Source organism: Chlorocebus sabaeus, chromosome 17 (genome assembly GCF_047675955.1).
Source record: "Chlorocebus sabaeus isolate Y175 chromosome 17, mChlSab1.0.hap1, whole genome shotgun sequence".
NCBI lineage: Eukaryota > Metazoa > Chordata > Mammalia > Primates > Cercopithecidae > Chlorocebus > Chlorocebus sabaeus.
The window spans coordinates 35,356,262-35,375,842 of NC_132920.1; the positions used below are offsets into that span (position 1 = coordinate 35,356,262).

At 47.4% G+C, this 19,581-nt stretch overlaps 1 protein-coding gene and 1 long non-coding RNA gene across 5 annotated transcripts in view; one reads left to right on the forward strand and one right to left on the reverse strand.

Annotated features, from left to right (window-relative positions):
• SCUBE3 (signal peptide, CUB domain and EGF like domain containing 3) overlaps positions 1-9,972 on the forward strand; it is a 36,181-nt gene extending 26,209 nt beyond the window's left edge. Inside the window, exons 8-22 of one of the 3 annotated variants that reach the window (XM_007972874.3) lie at positions 20-142; positions 645-761; positions 1,400-1,525; positions 1,813-1,929; positions 2,076-2,180; positions 2,475-2,591; positions 2,907-3,065; positions 3,309-3,524; positions 3,867-4,028; positions 4,236-4,403; positions 4,922-5,083; positions 5,500-5,697; positions 6,217-6,369; positions 6,479-6,558; positions 9,162-9,972. In XM_007972874.3, coding sequence (XP_007971065.1) covers positions 20-142; positions 645-761; positions 1,400-1,525; positions 1,813-1,929; positions 2,076-2,180; positions 2,475-2,591; positions 2,907-3,065; positions 3,309-3,524; positions 3,867-4,028; positions 4,236-4,403; positions 4,922-5,083; positions 5,500-5,697; positions 6,217-6,369; positions 6,479-6,558; positions 9,162-9,311 — 2,153 coding nt within the window. In that variant the 3' untranslated portion in view covers positions 9,312-9,972. The remainder of the gene's footprint in view (positions 1-19; positions 143-644; positions 762-1,399; positions 1,526-1,812; positions 1,930-2,075; positions 2,181-2,474; positions 2,592-2,906; positions 3,066-3,308; positions 3,525-3,866; positions 4,029-4,235; positions 4,404-4,921; positions 5,084-5,499; positions 5,698-6,216; positions 6,370-6,478; positions 6,559-9,161) is intronic. The other 2 variants (XM_007972873.3, XM_007972875.3) reach the window with 2 other exon arrangements.
• Positions 1-19,556, reverse strand: part of LOC140708881 (uncharacterized) — a 102,123-nt gene extending 82,567 nt beyond the window's left edge. The window contains exons 1-2 of one of the 2 annotated variants that reach the window (XR_012089142.1): positions 19,171-19,556; positions 7,301-7,997 (exon numbers count right to left, since the gene is read on the reverse strand). This is a non-coding gene — a long non-coding RNA (uncharacterized lncRNA). Of the gene's footprint in view, positions 1-7,300; positions 7,998-19,170 lie in introns of those variants that run through there. The other variant, XR_012089143.1, reaches the window with a different exon arrangement.
• Positions 19,557-19,581: the final 25 nt, after the last annotated feature.

Below are 19,581 nucleotides of genomic sequence, written 5' to 3' on the forward strand. Positions count from 1 at the left end.
TTTTGTCCTCGTTCTTCAGATATAGATGAGTGCCGCTTAAACAACGGGGGCTGTGACCACATTTGCCGGAACACAGTGGGCAGCTTCGAATGCAGTTGCAAGAAAGGCTATAAGCTTCTCATCAATGAGAGGAACTGCCAGGGTGAGCAGACTCAGGCAAAGGTGAAAGCCGTAGGAGAGGTTCTTATGGGAGAGCTTCAAGGAGGCCAGAGGACTAAAGTCTTAGAAACTCAATAGATATCATGCAGAGTCTCTATAGGCAGTGTCATCCTGCGAATTAGCAAATGGTACTCCCTCCTTCCCCTCAGCGGACCAGCTCCACATCAAAGCACTCAACTGGGCAAGGACTGAGGGATGGATTTCACCCCAATTCATATCCTTGGCAGAGTAGGACGTACCTAACTACACATGGTGGGCCCTGACCTAAAGGCACTAGATCTTGCAGTTCCTAATTCCAAGGACTCCAATAGAGGGGGCAGAGAAGATGGATTGGCATTGTTAAATCACTGGTCCTAGAGCAAGGACGTGAATAGGGACTCTTCAGTTCAAGGGGGAGAGCCAAGGCCCCTTACTTGGGTCCTTCACCTGAGCAAGGGTCAAGTGCTCCAAGACAGATTCAGTGGCTTAAATCTTTGCTCTTCCAGATATAGACGAGTGTTCCTTTGATCGAACCTGTGACCACATATGTGTCAACACACCAGGAAGCTTCCAGTGTCTCTGCCATCGTGGCTACCTGTTGTATGGTGTCACCCACTGTGGGGGTAAGCTAGTAAGCTTGCACCCCCAGCCACCCTGGCCCCTCACCTCTTCACCCTCCAACTGAACAAGTCCCTGTGTTGGCTTGTGGCTATGGGCAATCCCTGGTGCATGCACCATGTCTTCATCCACTGTGACAAAATAGGAGGAATTAAGACAGCTTTTGAAGAACTGGGAGACTGGGGAAACAGCATCCTGCCTCCAAAATTCCTATCTCCCATTCCTATAACTGTCCCTGAAACCCCACTCTCAGCTCCCAAATGACAGTCTCACTGGCTGGGAGGAGTGGAAGGCTTTAAAAAGCTTATCGGCTTGGCCCCTTCTTCATCATTCCTTTGGGGACAGAGATAACGGAAGGAGGTTTGAGCTCTTCTCAAGCCAGTAGTCATCTTACAGTGCCTAGAATACCTTTTTAACTTTTTTAAATTGTAAGAATATTTAACATGAGATCTACCCTCTTAAGTGTACACTACAGTATTGTTATCTATAGGCACATTGTTGTACAGTAGAGCTCTCGAACTTACTCATCTTGCGTAACGCAGGGTACCTGGAACTCTAACCAAAGGCCCTCACTCACTGCCCACTCTCTGGCTCTTCCTCAAACTCCATCGTTATTTTTCTGTCTCCCTACTCCTTCCCCCAGATGTGGATGAATGCAGCATCAACCGGGGAGGTTGCCGCTTTGGCTGCATCAACACTGCTGGCAGCTACCAGTGTACCTGCCCAGCAGGCCAGGGCCGGCTGCACTGGAATGGCAAAGATTGCACAGGTGGGCAGTGCCCTCTGCTGACCAAAGATGACACTGCAGTTTCAGGGGGCAGTTGGGGTTCTAGAAAACATACAGTATCATCTTGGGGAAAGGTGTGAGGTGTGAAAGGGTAGAGAATGTAGCCATTTTGAGTTAAAGACATGAAATTTGTAGTAAACAATCCCATCATCAGTCTCCATGGGTACAACAATAGTTATGCAAGTAGCTGATTCCTCCAAATTACCCAACTGAGGGAGAGGGTGGGAAAGGAATGTACTCATTTGCTCAGGCCTCTCTCCCCTTCCTAGAGCCACTGAAGTGTCAGGGCAGTCCTGGGGCCTCGAAAGCCATGCTCAGCTGCAACCGGTCTGGCAAGAAGGACACCTGTGCCTTGACCTGTCCCTCCATGGCCCGGTTTTTGCCAGGTACATGGGAGGAGGGTGCTGGAGAGCTCTGGAGGAGAAAAGAGGAAGGACTGGCCATTCGGGCACCTCCTTCGTTCCCTTTGGATTCCTCCAGCCAGTGGGGATTGGGAAGGCAGGTCAGAACTGTGACAGGCTCTTTCTCTCAGAGTCTGAGAATGGCTTCACGGTGAGCTGTGGGACCCCCAGCCCCAGGGCTGCTCCAGCCCGAGCTGGCCACAATGGGAACAGCACGAACTCCAACCAATGCCATGGTGAGCACCAGCCCAGAAGCCCTGTTCCCACCCTACTCTCTTAACATTAATCCCTTATTTTTGTTCTTCATCAATCCCCTGGCCTGCCTTTCTCCTGGATCCTCTTTTTTGCCCTGTAATTCTCCACCCCTGCTCCCTCACTCCCTCTGCCCTAACAGCTGATCCCCTTGGCTTTCATAATCCCATTCCCCCAGCCAAGCCCTTGGCTTATTGCCCAGCTTCTCAACATCCCCCATGGCACCTCTGACCTCCATGGGCATCCCATACTGTGCTGAGTTTCTACCATCCCTCTAGAGGCTGCAGTGCTGTCCATTAAACAACGGGCCTCCTTCAAGATCAAGGATGCCAAATGCCGTTTGCACCTGCGAAACAAAGGCAAAACAGAGGAGGCTGGCAGAATCGCAGGGCCAGGTTTGGACTGGGGACCCCATTCCAATTGGCTATCTGGCCACTAAACCCTCCTTACCCCTCAGCTCCTCTGATTAGTGAGATCTCTTTCAAAAACCCACCAGCATCCTGAACTCTAGGCAGAGCAGAGGAAAAAGCAGCTGTAGGCATAGCAGCCAAGGAAGTCCCACACTATTCCCCTCCACCAACTAATTAGGACCCTAGACTAAAACAGGATTGAGAGATAGTTACAGTTAAGAGATCTGGGGGGGTCTGTCTGGGCTGGGAATGAGAACTTTCCAGGGGATGTCCCTGGGGTTGACAAAGCATCTCTCCCAGGTGGTGCCCCCTGCTCTGAATGCCAGGTCACCTTCATCCACCTTAAGTGTGACTCCTCTCGGAAGGGCAAGGGCCGACGAGCCCGGACCCCTCCAGGCAAAGAGGTCACAAGGCTCACCCTGGAACTGGAGGCAGAGGTCAGAAGCGAAGAAACCACAGGTGGGACTGGGGGCACTGTTGGGAAGAGGACTGGAAGGGGAGGGCAGAGGTGGGGAAACCACAGGCCTCAGCAGCAAAAAGAAGGGATGGAGCCTGTACTAGGGGCAGACCCTGCCTGGTGCCAAGCCTAAAAGCTAGTCCCTCTTACCATGCCCCTCTTAGCTCCCAGCTTTGCTCCCCTGCCCTCCTGCTCACAGCAACTCTTTCTCCTCCTCCCCAATACACATGGCCATCCACCACCAGCCAGCTGTGGGCTGCCCTGCCTCCGACAGCGAATGGAACGGCGGCTGAAAGGATCCCTGAAGATGCTCAGAAAGTCCATCAACCAGGACCGCTTCCTGCTGCGCCTGGCAGGCCTTGATTATGAGCTGGCCCACAAGCCGGGCCTGGTAGCTGGGGAGCGAGCAGAGCCGATGGAGTCCTGTAGGCCCGGGCAGCACCGTGCTGGGGCCAAGTGTGGTAAGGGAGCTTACTGGGGAGCAGGGATATAGGAAAGACCCAGTTTGGGCCTGGCTCAGAGCAGGACCCTTTGTGGCCTCAGTTGCATTTCTCAAATTATGAGGCAGCCAGGATGCTCCCTTCCCTGGTCCCAGGCTGAAATCTAGAAGGATGCCAGGTGGGGCCAGCAATCCTCCTGCACACGGCTCTGGCCCTCCTATCCCCCCAAGTAGGATTGTGTTTGTTCCCAGACAGAGATTCTCCCTGAATTGGGGGTTGTGGGGGGGAGTGGGAAGGGGAGTCCCAGGCCTGGGTGGTGGGAATTGGGGGGGTGGGTGGCTAGCGCGGCCGACTCTCCCTCAGTCAGCTGCCCGCAGGGAACGTATTACCACGGCCAGACGGAGCAGTGTGTGCCATGCCCAGCGGGCACCTTCCAGGAGAGAGAAGGGCAGCTCTCCTGCGACCTTTGCCCTGGGAGTGATGCCCACGGGCCTCTTGGAGCCACCAACGTCACCACGTGTGCAGGTGCCAGGGGAACAAACAATACAGAGTGGGGTAGGGTGGGCACTGGGACGCCCATGGGCATGGGATTTCCCAAAGGGCAGGCCCAGGCTCCAGGCCACTCTCTTAGTCAACATCCTGTTTGTATACCTTTGCCCTCTGAGATCGGGTGACCCCATGTGGATGACTCACGACCATCCCCATCAGAGTTGGGCCATTGATTCATTGCAGGTCAGTGCCCACCTGGCCAACACTCTGTAGATGGGTTCAAGCCCTGTCAGCCATGCCCACGTGGCACCTACCAACCTGAAGCAGGACGGACCCTATGCTTCCCTTGTGGTGGGGGCCTCACCACCAAGCATGAAGGGGCCATTTCCTTCCAAGACTGTGACACCAAAGGTGAGTAAGCTACTCACCTCCGTGGGGGATGTCCCAACCCCAGCTACTCCCAAAAAACTCTCCAGGTTCCCAGAGTGGACACTGACCCACCATTTTCTCCAAACCAGTAATAGGCCCAGCTACCTGACCAACCATACCATCCTGCTTCCAGGACCCACCCTGCCCCTCCACTAGTTCCAAGCTTGGGAACTGAGAAATAATTAACAGTCCCACTTACCCCTCCACTTTGGAGAACTGGTGGCATATTCTCCTCCATATCCCAAATGAATTTCTATCTAGGTTTGGCACTGTGCTCAGAGTCTGAAAGAAAAGGATTGGCACTGTAGCCAACCACTCTGTAAACTCTGTTTTTCCATGGGCTTACATTCTGGTATGACTGGGAAAGGTTGAGACCCTAGAAAGAACTTTGATGTATCTGATCTCCTGATTCTCCAAGATGAATGTATCCTGTCCATCCCATGCCCCATAACTCCCATCTGCCCACCATCTTGATTCCTGCCTTTCTCCCTTGCATGCAGTCCAGTGCTCCCCAGGGCACTACTATAACACCAGCATCCATCGCTGTATTCGCTGTGCCATGGGCTCCTATCAGCCCGACTTCCGTCAGAACTTCTGCACCCGCTGTCCAGGAAACACAAGCACAGACTTTGATGGCTCTACCAGTGTGGCCCAATGCAAGAGTACGTGGCAAGCCAGGCTGTGGAAAAGGGAGGAGAGGTGCCTGGGAGCAGTGGACATCTAAAGGAGGGGTGTGAAACCAACAGGGAGCAGGGCTGGGGGGTGGAAGGGCAGGAAAGCCCCACCTTCCACCTCTCCCCAACTTACTCAATCTCAAGGCCAGTTGCTAGGCTAGACCCTGTAGCACCCTCTCCCTGGAGACAGGTAATGAGGAAGCAGAGACAGGTGAAGTGAGAAGAGAAGGTACTAAAAGGGCAGGAAGGAAGACGGACCCAGAGCTTGGAAAATAATGATGAACTAGGATGCAGGCTTCTCATAAACGTCTGACTTCTACTTTGGAACTCTTCAGTTCCCCCAGTGCACTTCCCCACTGACTTCCCTTCTCTTTCTTATTTTATCCATTGGGGCTTGGCTGCAGATCGTCAGTGTGGTGGGGAGCTGGGTGAGTTCACTGGCTATATTGAGTCCCCCAACTACCCGGGCAACTACCCAGCCGGTGTGGAGTGCATCTGGAACATCAACCCCCCACCCAAGCGCAAGATCCTTATCGTGGTACCCGAGATCTTCCTGCCATCTGAGGATGAGTGTGGGGACGTCCTCGTCATGAGAAAGAACTGTGGGTGGCTTGCAGAGCTGGGCCAGGGAAGGGCAGTCCAAATCTGGTTAAGGCGGAGAGACAGAGAGACTGATACAGGAAGAAGTGGGGCAGTGAAGTCACGGATCTATGAGGGTGAAACAGTGAGAGGCCTTTGGGAATAGAGAAGCTAACAAAGGAAAACAGCAATGATACATGTTTGGTAGAGAACAGAGTTAAGAAAGCTAGCAGTGGGGCTAGAACTCCAATGGTGTTACATGTGTCACTTTACTATCCTAGCATTTTTGCCATTCTATTCATTTAAATGTCAAATTTATTACACTATGTGAGCGCCCAGGTATCAAGGAGGAGTTGTGGAATGAGCCCAGTGGGCAATGGGAGAGGGTGTGGGGTAGGGTGTGTGTATGTGAAGGGGGAGCCTTTGTCAGAATGACTCTCTCTCTTGCCCCATACCCCCACCACCAGCTCTACAGCCCACGTTCTAGGAGGGCTTGGGTAGCCTGCCCTGCTGCTCTACTGACATGCTGCTTGCCTTCCCAGCATCCCCATCCTCCATTACCACTTATGAGACCTGCCAGACCTATGAGCGCCCCATTGCCTTCACTGCCCGTTCCAGGAAGCTCTGGATCAACTTCAAGACAAGCGAGGCCAACAGCGCCCGTGGCTTCCAGATCCCCTATGTTACCTATGATGGTGAGCCAAGGAGGTGGGTGAGAAGGGGAGGTACATCAGTTTTGAGAGGGAACCAGGAGAGCAGGAAGAGCTCCCGCCCCTGAGCCCCTCCCCTTGGTTGACTTTGCAGAGGATTATGAGCAGCTGGTAGAAGACATTGTGCGAGATGGCCGGCTCTATGCCTCTGAAAACCACCAGGAGATTTTAAAGGTGAGTGAATATTAACAATAATGATAGCTAACATTTAATGAGCATGTAACAAAACAATGTGCAGGCAATATGCTAAGTGCTTACATGAATATTCTCATTTGATAGACACAATACTCTATGAGGTAGGTGCTTTCTCCATTGCCTCCATTTCTCCATTTCTCATTACAGATGAGAAAACTGGGGCATAGAGAGTTAAAGAACCTGCCCCATGGTAAAGCTGGGATTTGAGCCCAAACCCATCCGACTGCAGCGTCACCCACACTATATTACACCTTGGGGAAAACTTGGAAGAAAAAGGGAAAGTGAGGAGAAGAAATGTACCTACCTCTTCCAAGAGACATAGGGAAAATGAAGTATAGAAAGATACTTTTGCATAAGTCCCTTCCTTCCCTTATTCCCTCCCCAGGCCCCATTAAGCAGCAGCAGATCGGCTGGGCACTGTAGCTCACGCCTGTAATCCCAGCACTTTGGGAGGCCAAGGCGGGTGGATAATATGAGGTCAGGAGTTTGAGACCAGCCTGGCCAACATGATGAAACCTCGTCTCTACTAAAAATACAAAATTAGCCGGGTGCAGTGGCAGGCGCCTGTAATCCCAGCTACTCAGAAGGCTGAGGCAGGAGAATTGCTTGAACCCAGGAGGCAGAGGTTGCAGTGAGCCAAGATGGCGCCATCGCACTCGGGCATGGGTGACAAGAGTGAGACTCTGTCTCAAAAAAACAAAAACAAAAAAAGCAGCAGATCTAGCACAGCTTTCTCAGAATCAATTTATGTACAGACTTGACAAGGAAAATAAATACTTCCAACATTGAAGAATGAACTAGATGCCCTGGGTCAGTGAATCCCAATTTGAGAAAATCTTCCTTAAGAAACTATAGTCTGGCCAGGCCCAGCGGCTCATGCCTGTAATCCCAGCACTTTGGGAGGCCGAGGTGGGCGGATCACGAGGTCAGGAGATCGAGACCATCCTGGCTAACACGGTGAAACCCCATCTCTACTAAAAATACAAAAAATTAGCCGGGTGCCATGGCAACGCCTGTAGTCCCAGTTACACGGGAGGCTGAGGCAGGAGAATTGCTTGAACCTGGGAGGTGGAGCTTGCAGTGAGCCAAGATCACCCCACTGCACTCCAGCCTGGGTGACACAGCGAGACTCCATCTCAAAGAAACTATAGTCTGGCTGGGCGCGGTGGATCACGCCTGTAATCCCAGGCGGGTAGATTGCCTGAGGTCAGGAGTTCCAGACCAGCCTGGCCAACATAGTGAAACCCCATCTCTACTAAAAATACAAAAAATTAGCTGGGCGTGGTGGCGGGCACCTGTAATCCCAGCTACTCGGGACCCTGAGGCAGGAGAATCGCTTGGACCGGGGAGGCAGAGGTTGCAGTGAGCTGATATCATGCCATTGCACTCCAGCCTGGGCAGCAAGAGTTAGACTCAGTCTAAAAAAAAAAAAAAAGAAAAAAGAAAAGAAACGAAACTATAGTCACAGTCATAGAATTATCCTTCATAAATTATCATTGCAAAAAAGTATTAGCAAAATATTTTTATATTATCATCAAAATAAAAGCCTTGACAACAAAAATCGCCTAGAACTTACACACTTCAAAGAATATACTTTAAACAATACTTTTCAAACATTTTTAAAGCATCTGAACCCTTATTTCATTCAAATCAAATGTACTGTGGAATTCCAACACATAAAGCAGTACAGCTGTTCTGATTAAAGTGGGGTAAGAGGCTGAAACCCCTACTTCTTATTTGAAAAATCCACTGATGCCGTGGAAGGAGCACCAGCCTAGGAGCCAGAAGATCTGAGTTTTAATGCACAGAGCCTGGCACCTAGTAGGTTCTCCACATACCATGCTGCTGTTGCAGACAGGGTGGTCAGGAAAGGTTTCTAAGGAGAAGAGACCCAAATGAGGTAAAAGGGCTCCCCATTAGATAAGGGAGGAGCATTCCAAGCTAAGGAGCATGGGAGCAATTTAGTGTGTTCAGAAATCTCAAGAAAGTTAGTGTGGCTCAACGGAGGGAGCAAGAGTGGAGGTGGAAAGCAAGACACAGATCACATTCAGCCTATGGACCATGCAAGGGACTCAGCTTTACTCTGAGTGATAAAAGAAACCAGAGAAGACTTTCAAACAGGAAAAAGATGAACTAATTAAAAACACAAAAAGTCACTCTGGCTGCTGTGGGGAGAAGAGTCTGTGGAGGGACAAAGACAGAAACATGGAGACCAGTTAGGAGGCTACTACAGTACTCCAAGTCAGAGATGATGGTGGCTGGGAAGATGATGAGAAGTGGTCAGACCCAGACATATTTTGAAGGTAGAGTGAATAGGATTTGCTATACTTGTAAGCAAAAAAGAGGATTCAAGGATGGCTCCAAGGATTGGGGCCTAAGCAACAGAAGGATGGAGCTGCCACTGACTCAGTTGTGGAATTCCAGAATAGGGGCAGATGTTGGGAATGGGAATCCAGAGTTGCCCTCTGGATATATTCAGTGTAGGATGCCTAGTAGACATCAAAAAGGGCTGCTGAGTCATGGTGTTCCTCTTTCCCACCCCTGACGCTGAGGCTGACATTGATCCCTGCCATCCTTTGCAGGACAAGAAGCTCATCAAGGCCTTCTTTGAGGTGCTAGCCCACCCCCAGAACTACTTCAAGTACACAGAGAAACACAAGGAGATGCTGCCAAAATCCTTCATCAAGCTGCTCCGCTCCAAAGTTTCCAGCTTCCTGAGGCCCTACAAATAGTAATCCTAGGCTCAGAGACCCAATTTTTTAAGCCCGCAGACTCCTTAGCCCTCAGAGCCAGCAGCCCCCTACTCTCAGACAAGGAACTCTCTCCTCTCTTTTTGGAGGGAAAAAAAAGTATCACTACACAGACCAGGCACTCTCCCTTTATGTCTTTCTAGTTTCCTTTCTTTGTCTCTCTCTGCCTGCTTCTCTACTGTTTCCCTTTTCTAACATGCTCCTTAGAAAAGCCATTCAGTACTGGCTCTAGTCCCCCTGAGAAGTAAAGAAACAGTACAGCCCCTTCCACTGCCCATTTTACCAGCTCACATTCCTGACCCCATAAGCTTGGAAGGGTGCTAAAGGCCCATGAAGGAAGTGGGTCTGGTGGGGAACGGGGAGGGGAAAGAAGGGCTTCTGCCATTATAGGGTTGTGCCTTGCTAGTCAGGAGCCAAAATGTCCCCTGGCTCTGCTCCCTAGGGTGATTCTAACAGCCCAGGGTCCTGCCAAAGAAGCCTTTGATTTACAGGCTTAATGCCAGCACCAGTCCTCTGGGGCACATGGTTTGAGCTCTGTACTTCCCACATGGCCAGCTTTCTTGTCTATACAGATCCTCTCTTTCTTTCCCCACATGTCTGCCTGGGGTCTACTCCATAAGGGTTTACAAATGGCCCACAACACTGAGTTAGTGGACACCGGCTAAATGAGGAAAAGCAGCAGGTATTGTCATGTTAAATGCCCCGCTGTAGCTCCCTGAGAGAAGGACTGTAGCTCTGCAGGACAGAAACCAGGTTTTAAAGCATTGCCAAAAAAAAAAAAAAGAAAACAGAAAGAAAAAAATGTATCATCTAAAGGACTAGACACAGAACAATTGGAAGTCAACTTCAAACACTAATCCCTTTTCTTACTTGTCTTCCCTGGCCCAGCCATCTCCTCGGCCCCATGTGATGCTCCCTGGGGGAGCCCTACTCCTCTTGCTACATGTTGTCCTTAAAGAAACATGGCTATTGACCTGAAGCCAGCCTAGGCCTTGCCCTACAGTTGTTTCTCCCTTGTAGCCCCAGCTGGCTTGTGGGCTTCACCAAAGAGGACCCCACTCTGCAGCCAGCCTGGAGCCACCTACCTCTGGCCTCAGGCTGTGGGCAGCAAAAGGAATGTGTGTGCACTTGGCGAGCCTCCTGCCCACCCTGTCCACACCTAATAAGTGCAATCATTTTGAGTCTTTCTATGTTGTCTAGACGGAGGGGTTTTTGTTTTCTGGGTTTGTTTTTTGTTTTTGTTTCTTTTTCCTCTATTAGCAAAACCCTATTTATAGCTGCCCAAGAGAAAAGAGTGTATGTTTGGAGTGGAAGAAAATCGGTTTTGAATCTCATGAACCTTGAGTGCTGGAGCATCTGATCTGTCTCTGTGCCACCAACTGGCCACCTAGAGCCCTTGGCTGTGGTAATCCAGGGTAATTGTGCAGAGGCATCTAATGTGTAGGAAAGTAATTCTGGGGATTTGATGGAGCAGGAAGGAGAGAGACCTATGTTTGCTAAACCAATCCTGCTATCCCTATGCCTCTCCATGGAGTCAGCGTGGACCTCATGATTGTAGAGGCCAATGGAACTGGTCAGTGATTCTCTACCCCAAGTAGGGAAAACCTCCATCTTTTCCCTGTCTTCATTCTGTTATCCCCTGGTGTACACATGGAAGAGGACCAGGACATACCACCTGGGATGGGCTGACTCAGGGTCCTGAGGCCAGAGACAAAGCTGTGGGAGCCAAGAATAAGACAGAAGGCATCAGATTATTTGCCTGGCTCTGGTCACTTCCCTCTTAAAGTTGACTTCAAGCTTAGCTTCCTCAACTACTGTTTTTCAAAACGAAGAAAGAATCAAATGGAAGAAGAATCAAGTCCATGCCCAAGCCCAAAGCCTGCACACATTCTGCCCTTAATCCAACTGCTGCCTATAAAATTATTTTCCGTTTTCTCACCCTAGCTCCCCCAAAGCTGTAGTCCCAATCAATCAAAGGCTACCAACTGACTCCTCAGGTTCATTACTTTTTAAAGTTTTTTTATTTTTTTAACTCCCCTGGTAACTCATAGAACAGCTCAGATTCATTTCTAGGTGACTGTCCTAGGCTGCTGCTCCCCCAGGAGACTCAACACTAAATAAAGGAGTCTGACCCCTACCCTCCCATCGGTAGCATTCATCAGCCAAAATGGCCATAGCAGTAGGTAGCCGATGACACAGCTAGATTCCCTGACAACCATTAGCCAACATCATGGCCCTTGTGGGTAAAGTGTCTGGCTACCTTTGTCTTTCTGGGTCAAGGAGGGCCACTGTAAAGATGCAAAATCGCTGCTTCCAAACACGGGAAATGGTCATTTAGTAGGAGTGTCTCTGTACTTCCCAGGAAGCACCATGAAAACTTCTTTAATCAACTCTGACTATCCTAATTCTCCACCAGAAGCTAGGATACCTTTCTTTTTTTTTTTTTTTTTCGAGATGGAGTCTCGCTCTCTCGCCCAGGCTGGAGTGCAATGGTGCTCTCTCGGCCTACTGCAACCTCCGCCTCCAGGACTGAAGCAATTCTGCCTCGGCCTCCCCAGTAGCTAGGATTACAGGTGTGTGCCACCACGCCCAGATAATCTTTGTATTTTTAGTAGATATGGGGTTTCACCATGTTGCCAGGCTGGTCTTGAACTCCTGACCTCAGGTGATCCACCCACCTTGGCCTCCCAAAGTGCTGGGATTACAGGCATGAACCACCGCGCACAGCCTAGGATAACTTTCTGATTCCTCTCTGCCAGCCGTTTTGCATCTCTTGGAAAGCCAAACAGTGACCATGCTTCTCAACATATGCCTTCAGGGTCTGGCTTCTCCTTTCTCCCTTCCTTTGCTGTGACACCATACATACATATATACAAATACACATCCTCCAACCATTTATTCCATGGTTTATGAGACCTGCAAATGAGTTCCACAGTGTGGAAGGCATGGACCACTAGGCTTCTTAATTGATGTCAAGGCAGATCTTGGTGAGCAGGTAAAAACCTGCTATTGTCCACCAAGTTTAATTTAGGTCCTCCAAGTTGGAGGGTTCAGAACCCAGGCAAAGCTGCTGCTGAACCTATGGAGGAGGCTGGCCCTAGGACATCAAACTAGGGGTTAAGTGGATTGAATGAGGAGTCAATGCTCAGGGACGTTCTAGGTCTTTACAGGTCAGACAGAAGAGAGGTTTTTACCATTGGAGGGAAATGGAAAGATGGTATAAATAGGAACCCTTCATGAAGCAACCCAGAGGCCTTTCTGCAGGGTAGGGTATGGGGCTACAGTACTGTGGGGCCTCCATTCATCTTAGTACAAAACCTCCAAAACCTCACCTGCTCTGAGCCTGGAAATGGGAGGGCTTCACGCACCAAGTGATGCATACCAGAAAGGCACTTATATCCTCAGAAACATGGCAGTTCCTCTTTACTTCTCTGCCTCCTCCTTTCTATATTATCAGGCCATGCCTATTCCTGCAACCTGAGACAACTCTTGGAGTCAGAAGAAAACTGACCAGATCCTGGATGTGAGCTGCCTGCCCCAGGCCTAGAAATCCCCAAAGGCTGGCACTGAGCTGTGACTGCTTTAACAGCCCCCAAGATTTGGTCAGTTTGAGGTGGTAGAGACTCAGATTTGTTGCTGAAAGTTCAGTAACACAGTCCTGGTCTTTGGCCCTAGAGAAACTTTTTATATATGAGAAATGTTCTCTATATACATGTTTGAGGTGACTCTGGAATGGATTATGAGGTCATATCTCAAAATGTCAGAAAACGTTATAGAGCATTCAAACTTGTATTTGCTGTTTAACCTCAATATTACAGCCACAAACAAGGAGTACCAAGACAAAGTATAACTGACCATAAGCAGAACATGTTAACTCTCCAGGTTTCTTTCTTAAGCACAGTAAGAGAAAAGTGGGAGCAAACAACACAAGGATATTTTTACATTTGACCCGTCTCAAAAGTAGCACACCCTATCCTTGTGCCATTATTTGTACAAGGAAATATATGATTAGGAATAGAACCCCCAGTGGTCATCAGCTTTTTTAAACACCACAGGCTGTAGCAGTTTGAACAAACTGAAAACTTTATTCTCCTATGTGAGCTGAACTCAAGTTTCAGAATAATCATCACCATGTGGGAGGCTTTTTGTTAAATGCAGAAGAAATCTCAAAATACTGTATTTATATCTGCCTTCCACTGCTGCCAATTTAGTAAGCATCTCCTACACAATCAACAATAAACAGCAAATGATGCAGTTCATAGAGTATTTTGCACTTGGGGAAAAATATGTATCTGAATTGTAAAAAGAAATGTTTGGATTTTGTATGTCTTTTTTATTATTATTAAAATACTAAATGAAACTCCTCAGCCTGGCATCTTTTCCTCTATCTCAATAGCTTATCCTAGAGCCAGAAAAAGCCTTGAGGAGACAATGTCTTCTAGCTTCCAGATAAAACCCAAATTTTTTGGCAACTCATCCCTAATGATTTTAAAATTTGAAAAGGCTCGTCTTTTGTCTATCCTTAAAAGCAGTATCAAGTATTATCTCCTGAGGGGGATCTAAGGAGTAGGGGAAATTTATTGTTCCGCCTCACCACAGTACAGTCCACAACAGCTGGCCAGCCCATAGGTGGTTCAGCACCTCCCTAGTCAAGATGTCCACCTCTAGGAAAGTGCCAGCACTGAGGGTCACCCAGTGTCATTCTTTGTATGCAGTACACTCTTAGCCACCAAATAGTATTGTGACATACAGATCATTTAGTCACTACCACCATCACTACTCCTACAGGGCACAAGAAAGCAATCTCCAATCTCTTTTATCAATGAACAGTCCCAGTTTCTAGGCTCAGAGATGATAGATAAAACTTAGCTGTCGCAATTATATAATTCCCTGACATGAAATTTTATTGGATTTAATATCTACATGATATAGCCATTTAAGAGTATAACTTGAGGAACAAAGAAAAATCTACCTGATCAAAAAACATATTGGGGTGGCCTATCAGAATCTTAAACTTACTCTTTAGCATCTATAATGAAGATATAGATGAAGTACCTTCATTCCATAATTACTGAGCTCCTATTATATGCCAGGTAGTGAGCACTTGCTCATCAGCTCATTGACAATAGCCATGCTCAAGAGCCACACTCCTCATGTAACTTTCTGATTATAATTGATCTTCCCAGATAAGATTTCCCCAACAGGGGCAATAATCCAGTTCACTTGCTGGCTATAAGTATAAAAGAATGCACTAGCATTCTATTATGTACATTAACTTCCTATGAGTTTGATTTAATGTGACAAAACATGAACACCTTTGTGTGGACTGACCCAAAATCACACTTCTAGAACTGCAAAGCCAAGGACTGTATCCATGACCTTCACACTATACGAACTTGGAGCCATTCTCTTTGACTTCTCTCATAAGTCACTTCTATTCCAAGAACAACAAGTCTTCCTCCTTACTTCCTAGGACATTTGCTTTGGTGTCTCAAAATAATGTATAGTCAGGGACACTGGAGTTTTGATATTCCTATATTAAGAAGTCTTCCAAGTGGGGTACATGAAGATTTTCCTAGGGTATGTGAAGACTGCAAGTAATACCCAGGCAATAGCTTCAAATCAGTCTGAGGAGAGTTTTAAAGGAATAAATTTCCAGATCTTCATCTTCCCTATAAAATATTTTCTAAAACCAGGCCAGGTGCACTGGCTCACACCTGTAATCCCAGCACTTTGGGAGGCTGTGGTGGGCGGATCACCTGAGGTAAGAGTTCGAGACCAGCCTGGCCAACATAGTGAAACCCCATCTTTACTAAAAATACAAAAATTAACCGGGTGTGGTGGTGCACACCTGTAATCACAGCTACCCAGGAGGCTGAGGCAGGAGAATCACTTGAACCTAGGAAGGGGAGGTTGCAGTGAGCTGAACTGGGCCACTGCACTCTAGCCTGAGTAACAGAGCAAGACTCCATCTCAGGAAAAAAAAAAAAAAGATAGCTGGGTGTGGTGGCAGGCACCTGTAATCCCAGCTACTTGGCAGGCTGAGGCATGAGAATGGCTTGAACCCAGAAGGCAGAGGTGGCAGTAAGGCGAGGTCGTGCCACTGTACTCCAGCCTGAGCAACAGGAGCGAAACTTCATCTCAAAAAAAAAAAAAAAAGGCCAGGCACGGTGGCTCATGCCTGTAATCCTCGCACTTTGGGAGGCCGAGGCAGGCAGATCACGAGGTCAGGAGTTTGAGACCAGAATGACCAACATGGTGAAACCCCATCTCTACTAAAAATACAAAAATTAGCTGGGCGTGGTGGCTACTCAGCTACTCCAGAGGCTGAGGCAGGAAAATCGCTTAAACCTGTGAGGCGAAGGTTACAGTGAGCTGAGATCGGGCCACTGCACTCCAGCCTGGGTGACAAGAGCGAGACTCCATCTCAAAAAAAAAAAAAAAAAAAAATCTAAAACCAATCCGTTTGGGAGCCAGCTGACATATTCATGCACATTCTCCATTCTACCACTGCCCCCACTTTCACCATAGTCCTTGTCCTACTTTACAAAAGAGGTAATATCTCTCCCCTACACTGAATTTTGATGCATGGTCCAGGGTGTAAAAAACTGGGGAGCTGGGAGGGAGCAATTATTTTCCACTTCATATCAAAATATTCCCATTGTAATCAGTTTTCCTATTTTATCTTATAAAATGTTTATTATTTTCTACCTCCTAGTAAAAAATGAAATTGCTAGCTGCTCAATTCATTATTTCTTAGCAAATATAGCTTTCCTTTCTAAAAAATACAGAAGAAAAAAATTTGTGTAACAAGATTATTAGTTATTTCTGATTTTTAGACATGATTCTCATTTAATTGTTCCCAAAAGCTGAACAACAAGAGTTTGATGACAGCAGGTACACACATTTACCAAGGGAATATATGCCTCCTATATGACTTCTCAAAACTGATGGATTTAACTATACATTATACAGCATTATTCCTAATTATATGACAAACAGTACTATCTCATTTTTACCATTTACTATGTTAATAGTAGGTCTAAATAATTTTAATCTTGACTGGTTTATTAGTGGTTCATTTTATAAGCTATAATCATTTATTCCCTAATAATTTTTATAATATTCCTCAAAATGAATGTTAACACATTTATCTGAATGGAAGAATAAAGTCAGACATTTTTCTAACAGAAAGTAGGTCTGATTTGGCTGATTGGTTTGAAATGAAAACTGGCTTTGCCAATTCCACAAATGGCAGTTGTTTTCTATACAGTGAATGAGCTGAATCTGCATTTCAGTTTAACAAAAAGATCTTGAAAACATGTAATTATTAAAGAATTTTATCAAAAAATATTGTGTTGGCAAAGAAGTATGGAAATCAATATCTGATTAACAAAGTGTCTCTGAGTGTAAACGTCACAGATAATTAATAATCATGTTTAATAAAACAAACTGAGACTCTAAATCCTTTTGGAAGTTCAATGGTTTCTAATCCTTTGCTTTTAACAAAATTAAAAGACTCTATTTGATAGTATTTGATAATATTAATAGATCACTCTGTGATTGTTGGCATATAATTTAGAAGTTCAAAGACTCAAAGAATATCATTGTAACAAATCTCTTCCTTTCCCAGTTGTGGAAACAAGGTTTCTCAATGCTCATATCTATGAAAATAAAAAACAGGGCCGGGCGCGGTGGCTCAAGCCTGTAATCCCAGCACTTTGGGAGGCCGAGACGGGCGGATCACGAGGTCAGGAGATCGAGACCATCCTGGCTAACACAGTGAAACCCCGTCTCTACTAAAAAATACTAAAAAAAAACTAGCCAGGCGAGGTGGCGGGCGCCTGTAGTCCCAGCCACTCGGGAGGCTGAGGCAGGAGAATGGCGTAAACCCGGGAGGCGGAGCTTGCAGTGAGCCGAGATCCGGCCACTGCACTCCAGCCTGGGCGACAGAGCGAGACTCCACCTCAAAAAAAAAATAAAATAAAATAAAATAAAATAAATATTAAAAAAAAATAAAAAACAGGTAAAGGATTGATGTTGCACCTTATCTCCTTCTACTATTAGGTAATATTAATCCATGAATACCTGAACTAATTGGGGAGATACACCATATTTCTCATTAAAAGATGCAGTTTCAATAAAAATTGTACTTTTTAGGTTTCACAAGTCATAAAAATATTAAAAATATTTAGGAAAATTTAGTAAATATTTAGTAATATTTAGTAAAAAAAAAGTTTAGTAAATTATATACTAATAATTACAGGAAGTGAATGGAATTAGAAGTTTAAGGAGAAAGAGAACCATATGAAATTTCTGTTGAAGCTCTTGTTCATATATTTTTAAGTGGATGATGGTAGGCATTAGATTTTTACGGTACTTGGAATCCACCGGATACTTTTTTTTTTTTAATTGAGACAGAGTCTTGCTCTGTCACCCAGGTTAGAGTACCATCTCAGCTCACACTGCAACCTCCGCCTCCCGGGTTCAAGTGATTCTCCTCAGCCTCAGCCTCCCGAGTAGCTAGGACTACAGGCACACACCACTATGCCTGGCTAATTTTTGTATTTTTAGTAGAGACGGGGTTTCACCATCTTGGCCAGGCTGGTCTCGAACTCCTGACCTCGGGATCCACAATATATATATTGCTATGGAAAAAGGGTGGTTCGAAAGGGACAAACTCAGGTACAGCCTGAGTTCTATTCCCTGCTGTATTTCTAACCCTCAATTCATATTAAAGGAGCTACTTAATCCTCTCTCTGTATCTATAAGGTATTTTCTTTTTCTTTTTCTTTTCTTTTTTTTTTGAGACGGAGTCTCACACTGTTGCCCGTGCTGGAGTGCAATGGTGCGATTTCGGCTCACTGCAACCTCGGCCTCCCAGGTTCAAGCAATTCTCCTGCCTCAGCCTCCCAAGTAGCTGGAATTACAGGCACCCGCCACCACGCCCAGCCCATTTTTTGTATTTTTTGTATTTTTAGTAGAGAGGGTTTCGCTATGTTGGCCAGGCTGGTCTCAAGCTCCTGACCTCGTGATCCGCCCACCTCAGCCTCCCAAAGTGCTGAGATTACAAGCGTGAGCCACCGCGCTCGGCCTGTAAGTTATTTTCCATGGTGAATAACTTGTCAAACTTCCACCAAAAAGGAATGGAAAGACGGATTAATTCTACCATCAGTTGCCATTCACTGGCCTACCTAAACTTAACTCTGGTCCCAGCCAGAACAAATCAGATCAGGAAGAAGGGATGTCTACGACTGAAAGTGGGGCTTTCTAGTTAAGCTCTTCAGGCAGGAGAGGAAAAGGACGCCCGTGTCCCCAAAGACACCTTTAGCTACCACAAGCCCCAAACCCCGTACTTTGTAACTGTGTCTAGTTTACGTCCTTTAAAAATTATTCTTATTAAGTTAAATTGTTTTCGGGGCGGGGAAGACACAAAATAAACCAGTTGAAGTCTGAAAGGACAGAGAGGGAAAAGTTTCTCACCTCATCCCTCCAGGCACCCAGTTCCTCTCCTAAAAGGCAATCTTTACCAGTTCCTTCTCTAACTCCCCTCCTTTTAATTTGATTTTTTACTGAAAGCTCGCTCCCTTTTAATTTTCCCTCAGGTTTCTGAAAATTTCCCAATCGCAGCCCCTCCTAGCAGGGAAATAGTAAAGGGGCTTGGTTTTTATGTTCACCCCAAAGCAAGCCTACAAAAGGGAGTAGCCGGTTTCGAGCCTGACGGTGGGGCTGACGGGGGAATGAGAGAGAACCTGAGAGGACCGCCAGGGCGCCCTCCCTGAGGAGGCGAGTCCCTCACCGCCCCTCTATATCGTCCTTTTCAATATGGAGCTCTTAATACCTGCAACTGTTTCCTTCAAGGGGTGGCTCGAAGATCAGTAGGCAAGGCCTGCGGACTGCGCACCTTAAAGCGCTTCGGGACCGTAAGACAGTGACTGCTGAGCGCGCGGCCGGGAAGAAGCCTGGGGGCTCTGAGCTCGGAGGACAGAGACGGAAGCCCCGGCCTGCGTCCCTCACAACCTGCGCCTCCAGTCCTCCCGCGCCACTCCCGAAGCGCACCTTCTCGCCAGCAGGCCGCGGAAGTGACAACGCAGAGCCCTTGCGGCCTCCGCCACCTCCTCACGCTTCAGGTGGACCGAATCCTTGGAAGGGGCAGGTAGCGATTCCCGATTGCTATAGCGACGACCCGGCTACGAGCTGCGCCCGGGCCCTGACCCGGGCGTCGTGACGTCAGCACGCCTTCCCTAGGCGC